The sequence below is a fragment of the Engystomops pustulosus genome, chromosome 10 (genome assembly GCF_040894005.1).
Source record: "Engystomops pustulosus chromosome 10, aEngPut4.maternal, whole genome shotgun sequence".
Taxonomy (NCBI): Eukaryota; Metazoa; Chordata; class Amphibia; order Anura; family Leptodactylidae; genus Engystomops; species Engystomops pustulosus.
The window spans coordinates 35,168,483-35,190,636 of NC_092420.1; the positions used below are offsets into that span (position 1 = coordinate 35,168,483).

Genomic DNA, 22,154 nt, shown 5'->3' on the forward strand with positions numbered 1-22,154 from the left:
CTCCCGTACAGGCAGTGCAATACATACACACAGCTCCCGTACAGGCAGTGCAGTACATACACACAGCTCCCGTACAGGCAGTGCAGTACATACACACAGCTCCCGTACAGGCAGTGCAGTACATACACACAGCTCCGGTACAGGCAGTGCAGTACATAGACACAGCTCCGGTACAGGCAGTGCAGTACATAGACACAGCTCCGGTACAGGCAGTGCAGTACATACACACAGCTCCGGTACAGGCAGTGCAGTACATACACCCTGAGTATACAGTCAGGTATAACACATATTGATGGCCGACCCCGGAGCCTCCTGAGGACACATCTCCTCCTGCAGGAACCGGACACGTCACATAGTAAAACAGGTCCCGCCCCCTCCATGCACGTGACTGGTCACATGGTCATGACATCGTCAGGTCCTTTTCCTCACTAGGACCAAGCAGCGACACTACCCCAGAGCAGCAGCAGCAGCATGACATCCCACAGGGAGTGAGGAGGCAGCAGCGCCCGGGCACCGGCGACAGTCAGGTCAGTGCCCACACTGTACTATCTGCGGCGTCCATCATGGTGACCCCCTATGTGCACTGTGCCCTAGGCTCTCCTGCTCCTCCAGCGCTGCATGCAGCAGAGGTCAGGGCAGGTGTCCCCATGTATATCGCCCCCTATAGATGTAGAGATGTGTACACTGCTATATGTGATCCGCATGTCCTGCAGCACTGGCTTCTGTGTGTATATATATTGTATTGGGGCCTTCTGTAATGTTCCATTCAAATGAATGGGACAAAAGCAGAAATTTCTGCAACACCTGTCATGTGTGAATGTCCCTTACAGCTTCTGTAAATGTCATCACTGTGTATAGGTTCTAGTTGATCTAATACTTTATTTAATGGATACACTATGCATTTTTACTACGGGGGCTTATATAATTGATTAGGGGTCAGAGCCAGGAGGTGCTCATTAGCAATTTTTTATAAAGTGGATTTCTTGGATTAACAGACCTTACAAAATATAAGAAAACCACGGGCATGACATTGGGGACAGTCTACCACTAGTAAATCTGGTGGTAGACTTCCATTAAAGGAATTCTACCACCAGGATGAAGGATTGTAAAACAAGTATACTTACATGGTGGTGTGTGCCCCCTCTGGGAGGATCTAATCTTCTTCTAGCTTCCTTTGCCATTGCTTTTAAGAAAAAGATACTTTAAAAATTATGCAAATGAACCTGAAGGGCTCCAGGCTCCATTAAAACCTATGCAACCTGGAGCCCTGCAGGCTTATTTACATAATTTTAAAAGCCTTATTTTGTGTAAACCAGGGCATAAGAAGCTAAAAGAAAAGTGGATCCTGCCAGAGGGGGCACATACCAGTATGTCAGTGTGCTTGGTTTACAATCCTTCATCCTGGTGGTAGATGTCCTTTAAGTACAAACCTAAAGAACCTATCTTGTACGTAACCTGGGGACTGCCTGTATTCACACTGTGGGTGTACAATAAAATGGCAGCTGTCGTCTGTGGGTGATTCTGAACCTGAAACTAAATCAAAGATTGTGAAGATTTGTACGGGGACTAATATCTGCAGTGTCCCAGGGGTATTTTTTTATTTTAGCGAAGAAATACAAATGAATCTCTTTTTAAATGTTCTATAAATCTTCTGTGATTTCTTTTACACAAAATATAATGTACAACATTTTGTGCAAAAAAACTGATAAATTCAACCCATGAAATTGTATTCTTAATCTCCTGACACACAAAGAATTGGTAATGGAGATGTTTCAGAGACAATACTTCTGAGATTTCTTCTAACAGATGACTGATGGGTTTCTCCCACGGAACTGTTTCTGAAAGCATGTACTGAAGATAGGTTATCAGTTTTTCTATTCTAGAAACACCCTTTAAGTGGTTACTTTAAAGCAGCCGCTTACATGTCTTGTGCATCATTGTCACAAAAGTCCCCCCTTCCCCCTCGTCAGGGTTAATATTGCTTGGAGATGTGCAGGATAGTCTCTTGGGATTCTGCAATCATATTATTGTTCTACCGCCCATGGGTGCAGATGCTTCACCTTGTTGTCAACAGATGTGTGTACACTGGGCACAGTGTGCTGTACATCCTTCCCTTATTGTTTCCAAAGCTTTAAGGATTTAAATTTCCATTAATATAATATTCCAGCACATTGCCCTGACCCATATATTCAGATGGCACAATGACATTAACAAACATTTACCATAAGATTTACTCACTTGCTTATTAGGTCTATCAGGGGATTACCTTTCTTCTGTTATATTCAAGCACATTGTCATTCTTGTAAAAAAACAAAAAAACAAAAAACACTTTATAAAAATATTCAAATGAGCCGGATGCGTGACGTTGTGATCGGTGGGCGGGGCCAGGGTGCACTGAGCATGGAGGGGGCAGAGCCGAGAGGACCTCGGGTGACATAGCCTGGAGCGCCTCCGGCTCATTTGAATATTTTTATAAAGTGTCTTTTACAAGAATGTTGATGTGCCTGGATAGGATATAAGAAAAGTGAGGTCATCACCTGACGAGCAAGTAAGTTTGGGATATCTTGTAAATCTGCGGGTAAATGTTATGTAATGCAATGTAACCATGTTCTTGATATACATAATATTTTAAAGACAAACTCCATTACCACTGAAAACCTGCTGGAAGCTCCCACTATTCGGATCGCACCAACATTTTTACCAAATTCTGGACTGTCGGCACCCATACCTTCAAATTACAATTAAGTGGATCTTCTTCAGGTTTCCTCATAGGATATGTCACATGATATTCTCACAAAGACACATTTCTTAAATATACTCAGGATGGCATGATAACACATTATGTATTTGTAATGGAAAACCAAAATGGAGTAGAAGATGCAACATGGCTGCTCTTGAGATAAAAGACAGTTCATGTAACCTTATTTCAACTGTGAATGAACCCAAATCAACATATTTGGATCCTCATTATATTTGACATTTTTATTCTCATTAAGTTTGACATATTCTTATCCTTATTTGGCACTCTGTTAGGCATTACACACCTGCTGGGATGCGCCTATCTTTTGGGATGCGCTCATCTCCTGGGATGCTTTCCAATGAAAACTGGCCACTTTCATGGGAAACTATACCATTAGGAGAATAATGAGAGAAAACATATGCATACATATGTTTTTCCATATAGTTTGGTGACGCACAGACATGGGGTATAAAACTTCCGTCCTATCACCTAGCGGCAGACTTACAGATTAGAACAGAACAGATTTGAAAGCTAGCTATATACTGTTGCAGTTTGTATCTCTGTGGGACGCCTGGAGAACAAACTTGATGTTACCTGTCAATACCTGTCATTCTACTGCTTGGTGATAGTCCGTGAAGATCCCTACATGCCGGAAGGTCATCAATGATGCTGGACAGAGTTGTAAGTTGATAAGCCCGTGAAGATTTGTGTGCCGGAGCTCATCAATGAAAGTTGACAGTGTTGTGAGTATAATCTTTTGATATTTACCTCTTTATATACTTTTGTATTACAATAAACCTTTTAAATATTGTTGACTGTGTAATTTTTCTTATTCTATAACACGAAATCCAAAGAACCTGTCACTCTTTGTAATACAGTATTCAATGTTATTAACAAAATCCAGTATTTCACATATATATTTCCAACCTGTCTTTATCAGTCCTGATGATGTATATTTTAGTTGCCCTTGGTTACAACCATTAACTCAGTCATGACTATAATCGGGCAGGGCTTCCTCTCTGGTAAGATTCCTCTCACATTTAAGGGGTTTTCCCACCAAGCACATTAGTGATGAGACCCCCACAGATCACAAGAACGGGGTGTCCGAGGTACCTCCGTCGGAACCCTGGTCGTGGCGCTTGGCAATCTCCGCTCTACAGCTTTACAGAGATGACTGGAGCAGAACGGACATGCACTTCCATCTGCTATAGTAATCTTGGGGAGCGAAGAAGGGTCCAACAGAGGTATCTTGGACCCCCAGATCTCGTGATCTTGTGTACTGCAGGGGGAGGGGGCAGAGAGCACCAGAGACAGAGGTTCTTCCTGTCCAGCAATATGAGGACTGCTGGGAGACTTAGCAGAGCTAAGTATGTGTTTTAATGGATAGGTGAGATAGCAGAGATGAATGCATCATTGTGTCTTATAACCATCTCATTACTGTGATCTGTCTCATCTCTAAATGAAAATGTAGCTAAACCCTGTACCATGATAATCTAAGCACATTGTCAGAACACAGCATCTCCTGCACGAGTATAGCACAGTGGCATCAGGAAGTGTCTGCTCAGCTAGTGCCCGCTCACAGAGCTGACTCTTACACTGAGCAGTAATGCAGTGATAGTTTTCAAATCTCATTGCTGCTTTTGATCCTTTCTTTCATGGGCAAACCCCTTTAATTTTAGCACTTGTGTCCCCTGCATCCAGACAGGGGATGAATGGAAAGATGATGGATGTGTCTCTGACTTGCTGTACCTGCGCACAAACGTTTTCATTCTCGGGATGTTGTTTGTGGCCTTTGTGTCATCAGCATGTGAGGTCCCCAATGTGATGTCCCCCACACTGCGAATTAAGGAATAGCACACAGATATAAACTATTTATATAATCAACAAAATCTTAATTTCCTAAATTGTTATACAAGTAAATATATATATATATATATATATATATATATAACCCACAGCTCTGATTATCCTCCATATTAAAGGACACCTGTCATCAGGTCTGTGTCACTAGTCCTGTCACCACTACCTGTTGGAGCAGCTCATAAGGATCCCATCCCAGCCTTTATCTAGTTATTTCATACATTAATCATTATAAAATCGTCATTTCTTTATTATGGAAATGAGGCTGGTCACATGGTCAGAGGCAGTGATGTCACCCCTGCCCCCCCTCCCCTCTCCTCCCCTCTCCTCCCCCTGCTCATGTCTGTGCGTAATATATAGTAAAGCATGGCTAGTGTGTGTGCTGCATCTGCTGACATGCTGCATCCTCCTAATACACAGAGACACAGACACCAGCGACACAAGTACCTGGCATGTTCTGCTATAACATGGCTGCATCCTGGAGCTGTTGTATCTCTCCTATATACACAGGCTGAAGGGGCGTGGCCGCCAGCATAGGAAGCACATCATTATACAGGCTGTCAGTCATGTACTGGGGGTGTGGCTGTGCCTCCCACTCATGAATAAGCTGGACAGCTTGAATATGCTAATGACTCATTGGTTACATTGACCTCATTGCTTAAAGGAAACCTACCACTTCGGATAGGGCTTATAAGCAGCACTTGCCAAGTGGTAGGTTTCCTTTAAGTTTACAGGCATGTAGAGGGACAATGAAGGGATAGAGGCAATGCTTTCTAATGGCAGTTTATGAAAATATATTTAGTTTAGGGGGTTATTTTAACTGACGGGTTCTCTTTAAATGTCACTTAACATTCCTAAAAAAAAGTACCTAATCGAATTGGCTGTGGATTCTTTCATTCTTTCTGTGGTTCTTTATAATATTGAGTTGTATATAATGTGGTAAATCTGTGTAATGGATCTGTATTTTATTTACTACCAATGTGCATTTTGTTTTTAATCTCTTATCATTCTGTTTTATGATCCCTCAGTATTTTCTTCTCCGCTGTCTTGCAGGGCTTATGATGGATCCTTCCAGTGTATGGAGTTTTTTGTTTTTCACTCTGCTGTCCTTGGGGAACTGCTCCGAGACAAACCGGCAGAAAAAAGACAATGCGTTTGAAATCTGTATCCTTTACCAGGGTTGCTCATGAATTTTACTTCTGTGGTTAATGGGTTTGTGTCATCAACTATATTTCTCCCCTATCCACAGGATAAATAGGCGATAAATATAAAACTGTAGGGGGTCTTGGCTGAGGGACCCCCTTCCCCCATTCTGCTAAATACAGGGGGGGATCACAAATGACCTTTATCTGCTCTCTATCACAGGGACTTGCAGGTTATGGCTGTGCTGCATGCCAGTGGGGAAGTTCAATAGTAACAGAAGTCAGTGGGGCACAGGATGGAGCTCTGTGTAGAGACGGGTGCTCTGTAAGTGCTTCCCAAACTATATTGCCTGAGAGCAGCTTCTGCTGTGAGTTGGATGTCACTACACATGGAGCTGTTTTGCCTTTAGTTGCCACTGGCCTGTAAAGTAAAGCTGAATCTGTGTCCGTCAATATCAGTCAGTAAGCCTGACGGTGGATATGGATGCAGATTTTGTGCTGTGAAATACTAAGATATGAAATAAACCTTAAACTAAAGTAAATTCTGAATAACTAAATAAGTCTCGGTACACATCATGTTATGAGCTTATGTTAGGAGGATTTCCCAAAGCTATACCTCCCAAGGCTATGACACGCATATCTGACTGTATTGCTAAATATTTACAGATGTGTGTGTATATATGTACGTACTGTAGTATTTTGCTACATTCATTCACTCACATACACAGTTTTCTAAATATCCAGTCCCTGGGACAGTATAAAGAAAACGTATTCTCTTATTCTCCATGGCTATTACCAGCAGCATGAAAGGGGTTGAGGACCTTACAGTGATACATGCGATATGCTTCTTGCATCACTGTAAGGTCTATAACCTTCTTCATGCCAAACGTAATAGTCTTATGGGACAAGGTAAGGGAGATTGCGATGCTGAGACTCTGCTCCCTTAGAGGTGGGTGAATCGGTTGGCACTTCACCCAATTTGCAGGGCAGCGATCAGGAGGGTCTGGCAGCAGTGAATCCTCCTGACTTTGGACTATAAGACACTCACACTTTTTAGCAAGACTGTTTCTGCTAAAAACGTGTGTTATAGTTCAAATAATATGGTAAATGTAGTCGATGTTGTTTTTCATATGCAGAACCTCCCAACACACAAACGCAGAAAATGAAATCCAAACAAGAGACGAATTTATGTCTTTTCATGTCTTTTGGTGAAGTAGAAGTCATGTGAAGTTTGAATAAAGTAAGGTTTATCTCTAGACTGTACTCATTTTTTTATGTAAAGATTTTATTCCTGCTATTTAGGCCTTGACAGATTGCAGATAAGAAGCTTTTTGAGGTAAAGAGGAAGGATCAGATCAATGCCCTGAACAACCTAATTGAACTCAATGATGTAAACCAGCAGTACAAGATTATTGACATAATGCTGAAGGGTCTTTTCAAGGTGAGACTTTCAGGACTATTCACCTCTCTCCAATATTGTCAACAAAATAACTGGAGGAACAGACGTTACATTTTTACTGTTTTATATTATAGCATTTATATGAAAGCTTGTAAAGTGCTCAACATTATATTGGGAGACCCCCTTTTAATAATACAAATGGTGAAACCCCTTCCACAGGTTCCTGCCACACAGTTATTGAGCTCATGGCTCAGTCTCCCCTAACTGTCTATAGTGAAATCTCCCCAAAAAACCTTCTCCTTTCTTTAAAGATGCTTTTTTTTTCCAGTGACCATTTTCACTCCCATGATACTGCTTTCTTTAAGGAACAGACTGTTCTCTTATTCAACAAAAGACAACTTTTTAACAATAGTTAAAGTAGTTTAATGATAGCCCCCGAGCGCCGGCCTTTAATAATCCCCGCCCCCCCTATTGTGTCAAATAATGTGAAATGAATTAAACTAATGGATACTGCAAAGTACCAATCCAGACTCTTAAACTGTGCCACTTTTTTTACCAAGCATCAGCCGCTGATAAATCAGGCGCAGCAGAGAACTGGTCTGTGCAAGAAATTGATAAATCTCCTCCTTTATGTTTGACTCTTGATTGTCTTTGGGCTGATGGATGTAGACTAGCTTCTATAATGTATGTCAAATTATATTACAAAAAAATGGACCAATTGTCGCGGCAGGGGGTTTATTACACAAAGGGAGAAAAATGTACCCATATACAGACAAAGAAGTATGTCATGTCATGTCATGTTGTAAAACGTCACTTTTATTAAACATCAAAAATAAAAAAGTTATGTGTGGTAGCATTACTGCAAGATGCTTTAGAGGATTAAAATTAAAAACACAGTGGAGTAGGCTCAATAGGTCAATGAGGAGTATTCACTCGCTACTAGTATGTCACATTGTCGCCATACATACGATCTAAGATCTCTAGGATAACTGTGGCGTGATAAACAAGGTGACCGACTCCGCTGGGTCACCAGCGTAGAAATAATGTATGTCATACACTGCACATGCAGCGGAAAGGAGACTGCTTGTGTGTTCTGTACCTCTTTAAAGTGGACCTGTCACCAGATTTTGACCATCCTGAGTAATAATGCCTGCTGATAAAGGGCTACAAGTCCTCCCCATATTGCCTAAAATTTACACGGTGCCTTGTGTTACATTCATGACATGTGACCAGTGACATCATCACAGGTCTCTCAGCCTTCTAATAATACCAAACTGTACACCATTAATATGATTACATGAGAACACAGCAGCCGCAATGGAGGATGGAGAGGAGTAGAAGTCCATGGACGCTGCTGTGACTACATGTGGTCCGATACATGCATGGTGTACAGTTTGCTATTATTAAGAGGCTAAAGTACCTGAGATGATGTCACTCTGGTCACATGACATGAACTGTGACCAGTAAGGAGCAATAAGGCTTGGGGAGGATTAGATGGGAGGGGCCGGCCAAGCAGGACACGCCCCCTCTGATGACAGGTAATATAAGATAAAATGTAATTTATGCGGATGTGAGCGAAACAATTTTTAGCTAAAAGAATCGGGTCAGTCAGTTACTAGAGCTCTATAGGAACCTGTCACTGGCTGTATACTTACAAATGTGGTGACAGGTTCCCTTTAAGTCCAATCCATCTTGCCCTACCAAGACTGATATACTGTAGAAGATTTCTTATCAGTTAAGGGAACAGGGTGAGAGGAAAAGTACCATATAAGTGATGAAAGAAACTGTTTTCTCTGATAAGATATATTACAAAGTTTCTTAATGTTTACTTGTTGTACTACTGATTTATACAAAGTTTGCTGGAAAAAAATCCATAAGCATTTTGTGGAAAATCCTAATTGTCCAGAAATATCTGCTAGTTATTTTGTACTATAAATGGTGAACAATGTTATTATACATTTGTCCAGGTGCTGGAGGACTCCCGAGCTGTTCTCATTGCAGCAGGAGTGCAGCCTGATGGTCCATTCCCTGTAGATGAGAAGATTAAAGATGGTAAGAGATATTCTGGATACCGGCTTTAGAGCGCTCATTTTTCAGAGTTTAAAAACAATGTTTTACTATTTTGTTTTGTTTTATTTAAATTTTTTTTGTCTGAATACTTTAATTTATGTTTTTGATGACCCCTCTTTAGATTGCAGGTGCAGGCTTCTCCTCTTACACTCCTCTCACTGCCCCTCTTCCTCCAGTTGTACTCGGAGGATTAGCTGGGGGAGGCATAAGGACACAGTCTTGCACTCTAATACACCCCACCACAATTCAAGGATGAAAGATCTCAACGCTTGTTTTATGAATTGGCTTTCAATGCCCTGAAATACCAAGATCTTCTTAAAACCATTTTACTGGTCAGTGGCTTCTATCATTCTCTCCCAGATGACAAGTCTGGTCGTAGTGATATTCCAAACATATTTTCCCTGTAAAGGGGCTATCCACAGAAACATAAATACTATTAAAATAAACTCCACATTGTAAGCAACTTATTAATATCTGTTCAGCCCCCTGCTTGCAGGTTATATTGCATAGTTGGCTTCACTGGATCACTTTCTATGACATCATGGCGTTCATCATGTGACAATGTCAGATAATTGGTCACATCACTGCAAGGGGCAGGTTACATTGAATTCCCAGCCCCTTGCAGTCATGTGACCTGTGATGTCCAACCTAGATGAAAGGAGCGACTAATCATGAGGCCGGTGAATTCTTTGGATGTCTGATTGTAAGGGGCCCGGCGTATGGCTTTCTATGAGGAGGGGCTGGAGGGACCCTAAGCCAATAGAGAGACAGTCCCTCCTGCTACCTGGACTATCTAGACAATAGCAGCAGCCTCTGTTCAACCTTTCCTAAAGGACATCTACCACCAAATTACCGGTGGTGGACTGTCCTAATAAGGCTGCTCGTTACCTCTAAGGAATAATGGGACGACTTCTCACTGATTCCTGCTCCTGCATTGTTTTGAAAAAAGAAGTTTATTAAAATATGTAAATTAGCCTGAGACGCTCTTGCACATGTCACCTGACCACCTCATGGCTCCACTGCTCCGTAATTATGCTCACCTCGCCGATTATTACTATTCACCCCTCCGTCCCTTCCTTGTCCTCGCAGACAGCCGAAATGATAAGCTGGTGGTCTAGTATACTGCGGCTGCTCAGCTTAAGGAACAAGTTATTGTGCATGCGCGAGAATTGTAGACAGCAGTCTGACATCACCGGCTGTCTGTGAAGACAAGGGAAGGACAGAGGGTGAATACTAAAGGGGAGGTGCATAATTATGGAGCCATGAGGTGCCTGAGCGCCTCAGGATAATTTACATATTTTAATACACTTCTTTTTTGAGCACACCAAAGGAGCAGGAATTAGGGAAAAGGCGTCCCATCATCCCCTAGAAGTAACGAGCAGCCTTGAGGGGTGCAGAGCAGTCATGACTAGGCAGGGGATGTTGACTGCCTCCAAGAGCTTTCCCACCTCCTTACTCAAAGGAAGAGTGGGAGAATAAAAGGTTTTTGGAGCCATGTATCAACGCTCTAGAGCTACATGAGAATCTTTAAAATGCAGTTACAATGCTATATAAGGTACTGACTTGGGTTTACTAAAGGACATCTACCATCAGGATGAAGGACTTTAAGCCAAGCACACTGACATGCTGATGTGTGCCCTCTCTGGCAGGATTCGCTCTACTTTTAGCTTCTTATTCCTTGTTTTTTTTTACAAAAAAAGGAATTGTACAATTATGCAAATGAGTCGGAGGGGCTTCAAGCTCCATAAGTTTGAATGGAGCCTGGAGCCTCTTAGGCTCATTTTAATAATTGTGAAAACATTTTATTCCTAAAAACAAGGGCACATGAAGCTTAAAGAATTACAGATCCCGACAGAGGGGCACACACCACCATGTAAGTGTGCTTGGCTTACAATCCTTCATCCTGGTGGTAGATTTCCTTTAAGTAGCTTTGAGGTGATAGGTTCCCGATAAGTCCCTAGATAACCCCTCTATTAAGAACTCTTATGAAATCTTTAAATAAAAACTGACTTTTTTGCATTCTCTTTATTTAAGCACAGTAGGTATAGAAATATGATTCATAGGTTTAAAAAACACAATTCTGTGCCTTATTAATGTACAAAAGAAATAATTCCCTAATCTGACAATAAAATGATCAGTAACTATGGCAGTTTTTTTCCTGGAAGGAAATGACAATGCGTTTATTCTTCTTCTTTCTTCTTGGCAGGTTTGTATAAGGGAAATATAATTGAATGCAGATCTGTCCCTGTCAGTTATTGCTGCGCCTATCTAGTTCTATCTCTATTACAGTAATACAGTATATTGTTTTTTTGTGTGTGTGTAATTCACTTTATTGATGGAATAAATAGGAATGCAAACAAAGGCAGGAACGTAGTCCACAACAAATCCAACAGTATGTATAGGGAAAAATGTACATAACAGAGACCGTACGAAGCATTGATAATATCATGCATAATGCACAATCGGGTCAATCACGGAGTTGAGAGATCCACCCCCAAACCTCAGCTGCCCCACAGCCTCCCAAAGGAGGACATTTAGAAAAGAGATGTGAGAAGGTAGAAAAAGAAACGGCAGTGGGGGAGAGGGGGCAATGAAAAGGGACAGGGGTTCCAGACTAGTAGGAAGTGAATGGGAAGGGGGGAAAGTCCCTTTTGTGTCTCAAAGAGCTTGCCTATAGTCATCAGACTGCTGAAAGATAAGCCATGGCTGTTGTCAGCGGAGTAGTCTTTTTCCACAGCTCAGGCAGTGAGAATTAAGAACTGCAACAGACAGCGTTTGTACGTTGATGCTGAGATATCACAATGCCGGAGAATAAGCAAGGGAGGGTCCAGCCGCATAGAGTCTCTGCAAATAAAGGAGATGTTGTAGCTCATGCCAAAATGGGGTGACAACCTGGAATGCCCAGAGCATTTGAAGGAAGGTCCCCTTGTTCTCTCCGCATCTTCATCATGTGGTGAAGACTTGTGGGAAGATGGTATGCAGCCTGGTTGGTGTTCTATACCATCTGGCCATGAGTTTGTATCCCGCTTCCTGATAGCGAGAACGAAGTGAAACACTGTGACATCACTGAGATACAAGTCCTTTGATCATCTATTAGAGAAATATTTAAGTCCGTTTCCCACTGTGTTAACTACTGAGTGCTAGATTCGTCAGGGGTGGACAGCAGGCACGAGTACTGGAGCAAGGGCATACAAAGCAATTCTTACTTGAATTGAAAGCAAGGAGATAGAGAGTTTAGGTAGTGGCATAGTTATTGGGCCTTCCACTCGCCCAATGGGCAAGCATCTGCGTACTCCGTAAGCAATTTAATTGATATCCAAGCAGAGGTTTTAATGAAATTTTCCGGCTCCTCTACACTGTTTGAAGACATTGGGGCACATTTACTTACCCTGTTCAGAGGAGTTCCCGAAAGAGCATTCAATGCGATTCAATAAGATTGTGTGCCCGATATCCTGAATGTGTCGCTTCCCCGCTCAGGTCTGCCGGAGTTCACCTTCTTCTTCACAGTGTATGTAAGTGTATTGCAACACAATTTTTAAGTTAAATCCTGTGGTTCGCCGATGACCAACCCCCGATTTCTGTTGCATGAAAGCCAGCGCCGATGTGCCAAAATCCAATTGCATGCAACACAATCCCCTTCTAAATACCTGTCCCAGCGGCGCGATCCTCAAAAACGTCAAAAAAACTAGACGGAAATGCGGCCGAGGGACCCTTGGTAAATGAGCCCCCTTAGTAAATAAGGAGGAAAATCTGGGTGGCCCAGGATCAGGGTAAATGGGGAGTGTAGTGGTAGAAGACGCTCTCACACTATTTCCGACTGACAGCAAAGGATGGTTGGTGAATCGTATGTGTTTTGAATGCAAACATCCTATTGGGGTCTAAACAGGACACCGCTTGCAGGGCAAGTAAGGTGAAAGACTGCTGCAGACGTATCTAGGGTTCTCAGGTTCGTGTAATACAGAATATTGTTAACATCTCCTTTTTGTAACTGATTGCAGCCTATTCACACACAGTGGAGAATTCTGCATTCTTTGGAGATGTCGTACTGCGCTTTCCCAAGATTGTTCACCATTACTTTGATCGGAATTCTAACTGGAACAACCTAATTCGTTGGGGTATTGGCTTTTGTAACCTGAGTGGCATCTTTGATGATGGTCCACATTCTCAGCTTCTCGGCTTGGTAAGTCTGAATCTGCTATCATGGTAAAATAGCATTTGTGTTCATTTCTCTCAATTCACACAAATTGTCCACCTTCAGATCTACACATTCAGAAATTCAGATACGGATTTGCCAATTATTTATTTATTTTTAGTATTATTCTTTGGCCAAAAAATCTGGACACACTAGGACACAAAGCAGTTAAACTTAGCACTGAATACTTGGGGATCATACACAAAAGATTCATGGCAAAATCACTCTCCCATTCAAATGTGTGTCAATGTCAAAGCTCAATGTCTTATTTCCATGAGTAGCATTGTCTGCTCAGGTGCAAGGGGAGCGCCACACAGTATGCTGTAGGAATGTACGTGGGTGTTGCTCAGAATATAGGTGTTGGAAAACCCTACAATGAATTTTACCCAATTACAAGATTTAAGGGGTTATCCGAGTTTCGGAATGATTTAGGGCCGGGCTCGGGGCGGGCTATTTAAAAATAATAAACGCGTACTTGCCTTCTCCGGCGCTGCTGATGTCCCGCGCCGCGGTCCGTCTGATATGTGCGCCGGTTTGTTCACACACTCCCAGCGCCCCACAATGCTGAGAGATAGAGACGGATGGGAGGAGCCGGCCACATCGTCAGCGGGAAGCTCCCTGTGCATGGCTTCTGTAAACAAACAGGGGCACGGATCAGACGGACCCCGGGGGGACATTGGCGGCGCTGGAGGAGGTAAGTACACGTTTATTATTTTTAAAAAGCCCGTCCTAGCCCGGCCCTAAATCATTCCTAAACTCGAATAACCCCTTTTATCATAAACAAATACTGAAGTGTCAATGGTAACCTTAAAAAGGTTATCCAGTTCACAAGAAATCCAATGTGGGCTGGGGGAGAGGTTAAAGGACATCTACCATCAGTTTGTCCAGCATGCACTAATCTGTACAGTTTTATTCCGTAAAGAAACTGCATATTTGCTGCTAAAACGAGTTTTAAAAAATATATAACTCTCTATATTATTATGTATGTTACTTTTGAACATAGCTGAAAAAATCCTGCTTCACATACTCCTGATATATTGGCTAAGTTTATTTCAGCATACAGCTAATATTAAAATCGGGTATAATACATAAACAGATCAGATCTGTTTTTGTGTTATACCAGATTTGAATACGAGCTGTATGCTGAAATAAACTTAGCCAATATATCAGGAGGACAAGAAGCAGGTTTTTTTTTTTCTATGATTGAAGTTATTCCTTGTTGGATCCGTGCACCGTCTGTCTATTTGGCTACCAGGAGCGGGTGGGCTGCTTTTTGTTAGTTACATTTAACTTCTATTTTAGATGTCTCAAGAGTTGGGAATCAGTGAAAAGTCCCCTGATTATCGAAATCCATTTAGGAATGAAAATATGGAAGTAAGTTATTTTATTTTACTATTATTTTACTATTTCATACTTATTTAACATGATAAAATAGGCCCATTCCTTTTTTCTTTAATGGGAGCACAGTTTTGGGCAGCTCATGTGTTTTATTATCACTGCAATAAATCATTGTGCCAGATGATACCTTACCCGCATACACAACCTAAAAAATAGGAGTCGGATGTTCCCCAGTTCGCTGAATGTCTTGGAGAATTTTGGAAGGCCATTAACCACTTTCATTCGATTGATTAGTCAGAGTGTTGGATTCTTGGCCATCTCAATGTCATGTGCCACATTTATTGAGGGTTTCGGACCATTTATGGGCAGTTTTCTGACTTGGCCGTGGTGACAGAAAATTCAGACGTAAAGTAGACCAACTAATATCTGGTCTAATGTAGGACTTCACAGTTCTAACCTACTGCAGATACACCATCCAGCATGATTTAGGTGCCAAGTCCTACTGAAAAATGAAATCCCTCTCCAAACAATTTTTCGGCAGAGGGAAGCATAATGTACCCTAAAATTTCCTGGTGACAGCTGCACTGACTCCTAATAAAACACAGTGGGCCTACACCAGAAGATGACATGGATCACACATTGATCAGCATCACTCAATGTAGAACTTCAAACTAGACCTCAAGCAGTTTGGATTGTGTCCACTTTAATTTCCAAATGAAATGCAAAATTTACATTTACCTGAAAACAACACCTTAGACCACTGAGCAACAGTCCAGATGTTTTTATCCTTAACCCAAGTAAGACGCTTCTGCTGCTGTCTATTGGTCAGGAGTGGCTTGACACATGTAGTGCGACACTTGTGGCTCATGTCCTGGATATCTATGTGTGTATCTCTTGAAGCAATGACTCCAGCAGCAGTCTACTCCTTATGCATTTCCCCAACATTTTTAATATACTTTTTAAAGGACCCACTGCAGTTTCCCCAGGTGTTTGTGCCCTATTTTTCTAAGACACTTTTTTTCTTCTTATACAACACGCTGGGAACAGCCAACTTCTTTAGCAATGACCTTTTGTAGTGTACCTTTCTTGTGAAGTGTGTCAGTGACTGCCTTCTGGACATCTGTCAAGTCAGTAGTCTTCCCATGATTGTGTCGCCTACTGAACCAGACTATTCACTCTTTTCACTTTTTGAATTGAATAACTGAAAAAAACCCTTTCTACTGATATTCTAATTTATTGAGGAGGACTTGTATGGGTTGATTGTTGTTTTGTGCAACAAAGGTCTTTTAAAGGAAATTGAGGGCTGAGGCAGGTGTAGGCAAAAACCAAAAGTGTACCTACGTTTCCCTGGTTCCATGGTCAAATCTATCTTCGTAAACATTGCCATGAGTTTTTTTTTCTTTTTCCTTAGTTTTTACCCAATACAGATGCCTTTCAGAAAGCTTTAAAAGAAGAAGAGAAACGAAGACGCAAGGAAGAAAAACGGAAAGAAATCAGGAAAGGTCCCCGAATAACGCGTTCCCGGTCAGAGTTATAATCCTGAGCGGGGTGAATATTGTGGAGAAAGCCTTACAAAACAATACATGTGCCAACGCCACACCGAACAAAGACACACAACCAGAAGATGTAACCAGTGGTTCTGTGGCTCTGCATTCTAATTCCTTATCAGTGTAAATGATCAGTCCCTAAGATAAAGTAAACTTTATTTTTTTCATGACAGCTATGCTGCTCCACAAGAATAATGGTAAAACCTGCAATAAAACTGCTGTATGTGGAGTCGCTCGTAATATGTAGTCACATATTGTATCTGAATTATGGAATTGCAGTAGTGCAGAGTAACAAGCTGAACCGTGAGGTTCCAACTGTTAGGACCCAACACATTGCAAGAATAGGACCCCCAGCAATCACTACAGTTGGTCCCCGACTTAAGGACACCCCTAGTTACAGATGGACCCCTCTGCCCACTGTGACCTCTGGGGAAACTCTCTGGATGCTGTATCTTGCTACCATTCCCCCTTGAAAGAACAAATGTAAAATCGCAATCTACATATTTGAATGTGATAAGTCAGATGCTTGTGCAGGAACTGAAGCATTATTATCTTGGTGATTGGCCAGACGACATGTTGATTTAATTTCCCGCATAGAATGAGACCTTCTTCAATACGATTTGTCCATGGCTCAGTAAACTTATCATTTGCTTATTAAAAGCTATTTCTTTTTCTTAGTATGACTGCTAGGCCCCACCAGTCATGAGGGGTTTTGAACCCCCAAATGAATGGGACAGGCGGCTGCACATACACAGGCCCTCTATTCACTCTCTATGTGATGGCTGCAGAAGTGTTATCTCAACTGTGTCTGGTAGCGCCATAGAAGTGAATAGAGCAGCTATACATGCAAAACCAACCACTCAGTTAGTCAGAGGGACAGTTGAGCGGACCTGAACTTTAGGTTCGTCCTCCGTTCAGCACCTCTGCGTAACCCGGATGTGTTCTGGATCATCAGGCAGCTAAACACCTCTACCGATTAGGCACGGCTGTGTGTATCCACACATCCGGGTTAAGTGGAGCTTCTGATCACAGGGCCGCGAACCTAAAGTTTGGGTTTGCTCATCTCTTGTCAGAGGTGTATACAAAGCTTCCCCATTCTCCTGACAGTTGGGCACCCTGTGGTTATCCTTATTCACCCTGGTGGCGGTCTAAACTTGAAATTATCGGCAAACCCCTTTATGCTTTATTTATAATGGCCAGATATTAATTTTTTACAGGATTTCTTATCAAAGCACAATGAATTTGTCTACAGTATAATGTACAGTACAGTTCAGGCTATACACTTGTTAGAGAAGAGGGTATATATATCAATATTGCTGGTCTTTGTATATTAGAACTCCTGGCAAGCCCCTTATTGAGGTTGTCGGGGGGGAGATGTAAGACATATCGGGTTTTAGCGTGTACGAATATTTGTGCTTGGGGGAGATTCAAGACCACCAGATGTCCACTGGGCTGACATAAGTTTGCATGTTTCTGCTCACCTGATGGCATCTCGTGAATGGCCAGCTTCATCCTGCAACCAATATTTTATATCAAAGCAGATGGGATTTTTCGGGCCCAAATCAGTGTAGTTTTTTATTTTAACAAATTGTTATTGAAAAGCTTGAACACCGTTTTGTAATGGTAGAACTTTTACGTTATTTAAGTAAATGTCATTTTGTGATGTTATGTGAAAGGACGGTCTACGCTTTGTGATTTAGAAGAAAAATTTCTTGGTAAATTTTATGAAAATTGTATTTCTTTTCATGTTTTCATCTTTTTTTGTACAGTTGTATGAATCAAGTACTGGGTGCTAACAGTAGTTTAATTGTATAACATTTAGGGCGTTGTTATACACAGACCTCCTTTAAAGTTGACAAAATTATGATAAAAAGAAATGTCTGGAATAGAGGCGACCACTTACAGATGAGGGAAGGGGTTTATCTACACAGTGTTTGCATGGAAATGTACTGATCGTTTCATGCAAACATCATACTTTAATGTCATTCTCTTTTATAATTGAAGCACATAACTCGTATACATGTCACACACACAGTAATATAATTTAGAATTAATCATGGAAGCTACCGCACATATACCTCATACAGCACAAATACCAGAGATGGTGGCACATATCTTCATTCTTCATGTTACTTTCTTTGTAACATTTATCATTTGCAAAATATTGATTATTTTGGGGAAATTCCTGAGATTATTTGACTTTCTCAGGGAATCCCAAATTCCATTCTTGCCTACAAAAACTGTTGCCCAGCGCTATATTCTGGCACATCACTTTCTAGATCTTCTCTAGCAAGTCTCCAGATTGTAAGAAAACCTTGGTTTGGATCTTTCCTAGCCTACACAGACTTCCTATTTTTCTTATTTTGTGGCTTGCTTTTCTCCCTAGATTCCAATAAGTCCCAATAAAAGTGATACAGATCAGATAGAAGCTATAGTTATAGTAACATAACCCCCATAATGGCTGAGATTGTGGCCTGAATGTTTCATTAGCCTGAAGATAAAGGTTGGAGAAACACCTTTCGGTGCTTGTGACATTGTACTGTGACATTTATTTACAGTATAGAATAGAGTGTGACATTCTGCTTTGTCCCCATAGTGACATGAGAACAGTAGTGGCATCCTGCCTGTATGGAATAAGGGGTCAAATAGACACAGTCTTGGTTCATTTGCGATCTATGGTGACTGCAGAAAATAACCAAGTATCCCCAAGTATGGGATTGACACATGAAACTCAAAGGGGTTTCTGTGCAATTTAACTACTAATGATCTCCTCATAGGGTAGTTCAGTAGTGGCCCATCTGTAGGGGTGTACACAGCGGCGTGTGCCTTCTCTAGAAAGTTGACTGATCCACACAGAGTGTATAGGCCAGATGGCGGACCTGCAGGTGCTGTTTTCATACACTTCTAGAAATGGTCCACAATGGTCTGTCCACCATCTGGCCAATACACTACAGATCCATAACTCCATCCATAGGGTAGCAGTGTGCCGGGCCTGCTGCAACATGCTAATCAGGCTGTGACACCCCTGACAATTACTAGTGGCCTATGCTATGCATAAGCCATTACTAGTGAGAGTTACCAGAAACCCCCTTTATTTGTTGACTGCTCAGTTTAAGGCACAGTTCACCTTTAGGGCCATTAGGAGTCCCCTTAGATTTCTATGTGTAATATTAAGAGTATTTGTGAAACGCCTATGGCTATAGGGCAATAAATAACTATATCCAAGAAACACCAGCACATGTCCTTAAAAGGTTTGTCCACTTTCAGCATATAATTGATATGGTTTGTGTAAGTAAAAGTTTTACAATCTTCCAATATACTTTCTGTATCAATTCCTCATGGTTTTCTCTGCTTGCTATCCTGCTTTATTGTTTACTTCCAGTAGCTAGAAATCTGTCCATGGTCATGTGATGTCACACAGGTGCACCAGACATTATTATCTCTTTGATAATAACGTCTCGTGCACCTGTGTGACATCACATGACCATGGACAGATTTCTAGCCACTGGAAGTAAACATCGAAGCTTTCTGTAGTAGGACAGCAAGCAGAGATCTGGAAAACTGTGAGGAATTGATACAGAAAGCATATTGGAAAATGGTACAACTTTTTTAACCCCTTTTACTATCCAGTATGCAGACTCCAGTAACAATGTCTCCTCTCAGCCGTGTACACAGGATCTCATGGAACCTTGCCAGTCCTCTCCATTTCGGGAAGATCATAGTACATGCACAATGACATATCTGATTTCTGCTTCAAGACTTGTTTATGACCAAATAAAAAGCTCAATGATCTGCAACCCAATCCCCAATTGTTGCAGCACTTGCTCAACAGGGAAGAACATAGGACAGAAATGTGTTGAAATGAGAAAATAAAATTGTTGCCCATATTATGTAATAACATTGCAGCTGTCATTTTTGAAGAACTGATTAGAATATTAAGGGTGAACTGTGATTGGACAGTTTTATTCTTTTAGAGGCATTTCTTCCATAGTATTTATTATATTTTGTTCCTTTGTACATGGTTATGTGAGCGATTGTTAAAGGGGTTGTCTGGGGCATTTTATCGATGGTCTATATCGCAGTCTGACATACTCCTCCTATACTGTCCAGCTGTTGGGGTGTGCAGTCGGCCCCACACAGAGATGGCATCTGATGGCTTCCGGCCCTTTGTAATAGTCATGTACTGAAACTACAGACCTGGCTCCCATTCAAGGATAGAAAATCCAGGACTTTTTTATTTAATTTGTATACGAATTTGGGTAAAACAAACAAAACATAGTTTTCATGATGATTGGCATCCCATGACAATCTCAACACAAGTTACAAAGACTGATAGCATATTACTGCAAGGTACTTGTCCAAGTGGTAAAGATTTGTGACATTCCATCCGTTATCCTGTATTGTTCATATACTACATCAATGTAAGAGGTGAATTGATAGGGATCCATTCACAGGACTTAAGAACAACCACTTTTACTCTTCATTAACTGTGATCCTGTTGAAAACGAGCAATTTTCTGAGCCAAAATTTATGTTCAAATGGTTGTTTTTATTTTATGAGGTTGCTAAAAACATATTAAATGTTGTTTTTCAGAATGATACTTGTATGGGTGTTTTATTTCTATATTCTTGTTTCTCAAACAATGATAAGTCTTATTTTAGTAATCCATTTAATCTTAGCCATGACATTGTTCTAGTGTGCAGTATATTGTAATACACCTATATTGTACTTTATTCTGGTTTTTATTGCCTAATCCACACTGAACATTCCCCCCATATGTTATACTGGTGCTTGCAGCTATGTGTAACATAATAAGATCAGTAACCATCAGATGATCACTGAGGCAAGCATAAAGTATTTTTATGTTTCTTCGATGACAAAGTGTGTGTGTTAGGCCCCTTTCACACTTGCGTTTTACACACGTTTTTTCTGCGCGTGCTTTTGATGTGCAGAACTTGCATTGCACTCTGACCCATTGTAATCAATGGGTCTTTTCAGACTTGCATTTTTTTTCACGCACACACTCGCATGCGAAAAACGCACCATACAAGTCTATGGAGATGCATCAAACGGGAAAAACGCATTGCACTTGCAAGTGTCTCAGAGTGCAATGCGTTTTTCACGCATCAATTGCCATAGAGAAGATAGAGCTTAGCCCTGAGTCCATTTCACGCGCATTTTCTGCTGAGACACTGAACAAACTCTGACTGAAAACTGATTGAACTCTGATGCAAAATGTGCGTTTTTCACTGACCAAATACTGATCGCTCCCTGATCAGACTCTGACGTGATCTGCAACGCAAGTGTGGAAGGGGCCTTAGGGGTATTTTATGAATTTCCTGTATAAAAGAATGTATTAAACCTATCAAAACCTTTAATACATTTCAGGTAATTTACTAAGATTGGCGCTTTAAACAGCCTCTGCGTAGATCCGGGCGCAGTCTCCGCTAGGTTGGCCCTGTTTAGACCAGGTCTTATTCAGCAGAGATTTTAACTAGTCTCCGACAATTTTGCGTGTGTAGCAGGACCTTGGCTGTGGTTGGGCCGGCAAGTCCAGATCTCTGTAAACGAGCAGAGACCTGGCAGTGATGGGTGTCTCTGCATCTGAATTGGAGTGGGAAAAAGTATATGCATTTTATTGTTTTTCAAGCTCCCCCAGCCATATACAGGCAGTCCCCAGGTTACGTACAAGATAGGTTCTGTAGGTTTGTTCTTAAGTTGAATTTGTATGTAAGTCAAAACTGTATATTTTATAATTGGAGCCAAGCCAAATCTGATGTGAGCTGACATCAGCTGAGACATGAGCAGTCTGTAGTCCATGTTGTTTTTTTAAAATGCATCCAAACCAAAGCCCAACCCCTGGGAC

At 41.4% G+C, this 22,154-nt stretch overlaps 1 protein-coding gene across 1 annotated transcript; it reads left to right on the forward strand.

The window, feature by feature from the left end:
* The first annotated feature begins 365 nt into the window (after positions 1-365).
* On the forward strand, positions 366-20,886 carry CCDC134 (coiled-coil domain containing 134). Its single transcript, XM_072128402.1, has 7 exons — positions 366-527; positions 5,654-5,764; positions 7,062-7,183; positions 9,109-9,193; positions 13,210-13,391; positions 14,706-14,777; positions 16,153-20,886. The coding sequence occupies exons 2-7, from the start codon at positions 5,659-5,661 to the stop codon at positions 16,276-16,278; spliced, it is 693 nt and encodes a 230-aa protein (XP_071984503.1). The 5' UTR covers positions 366-527; positions 5,654-5,658; the 3' UTR covers positions 16,279-20,886.
* The last annotated feature ends 1,268 nt before the right edge of the window (positions 20,887-22,154 follow it).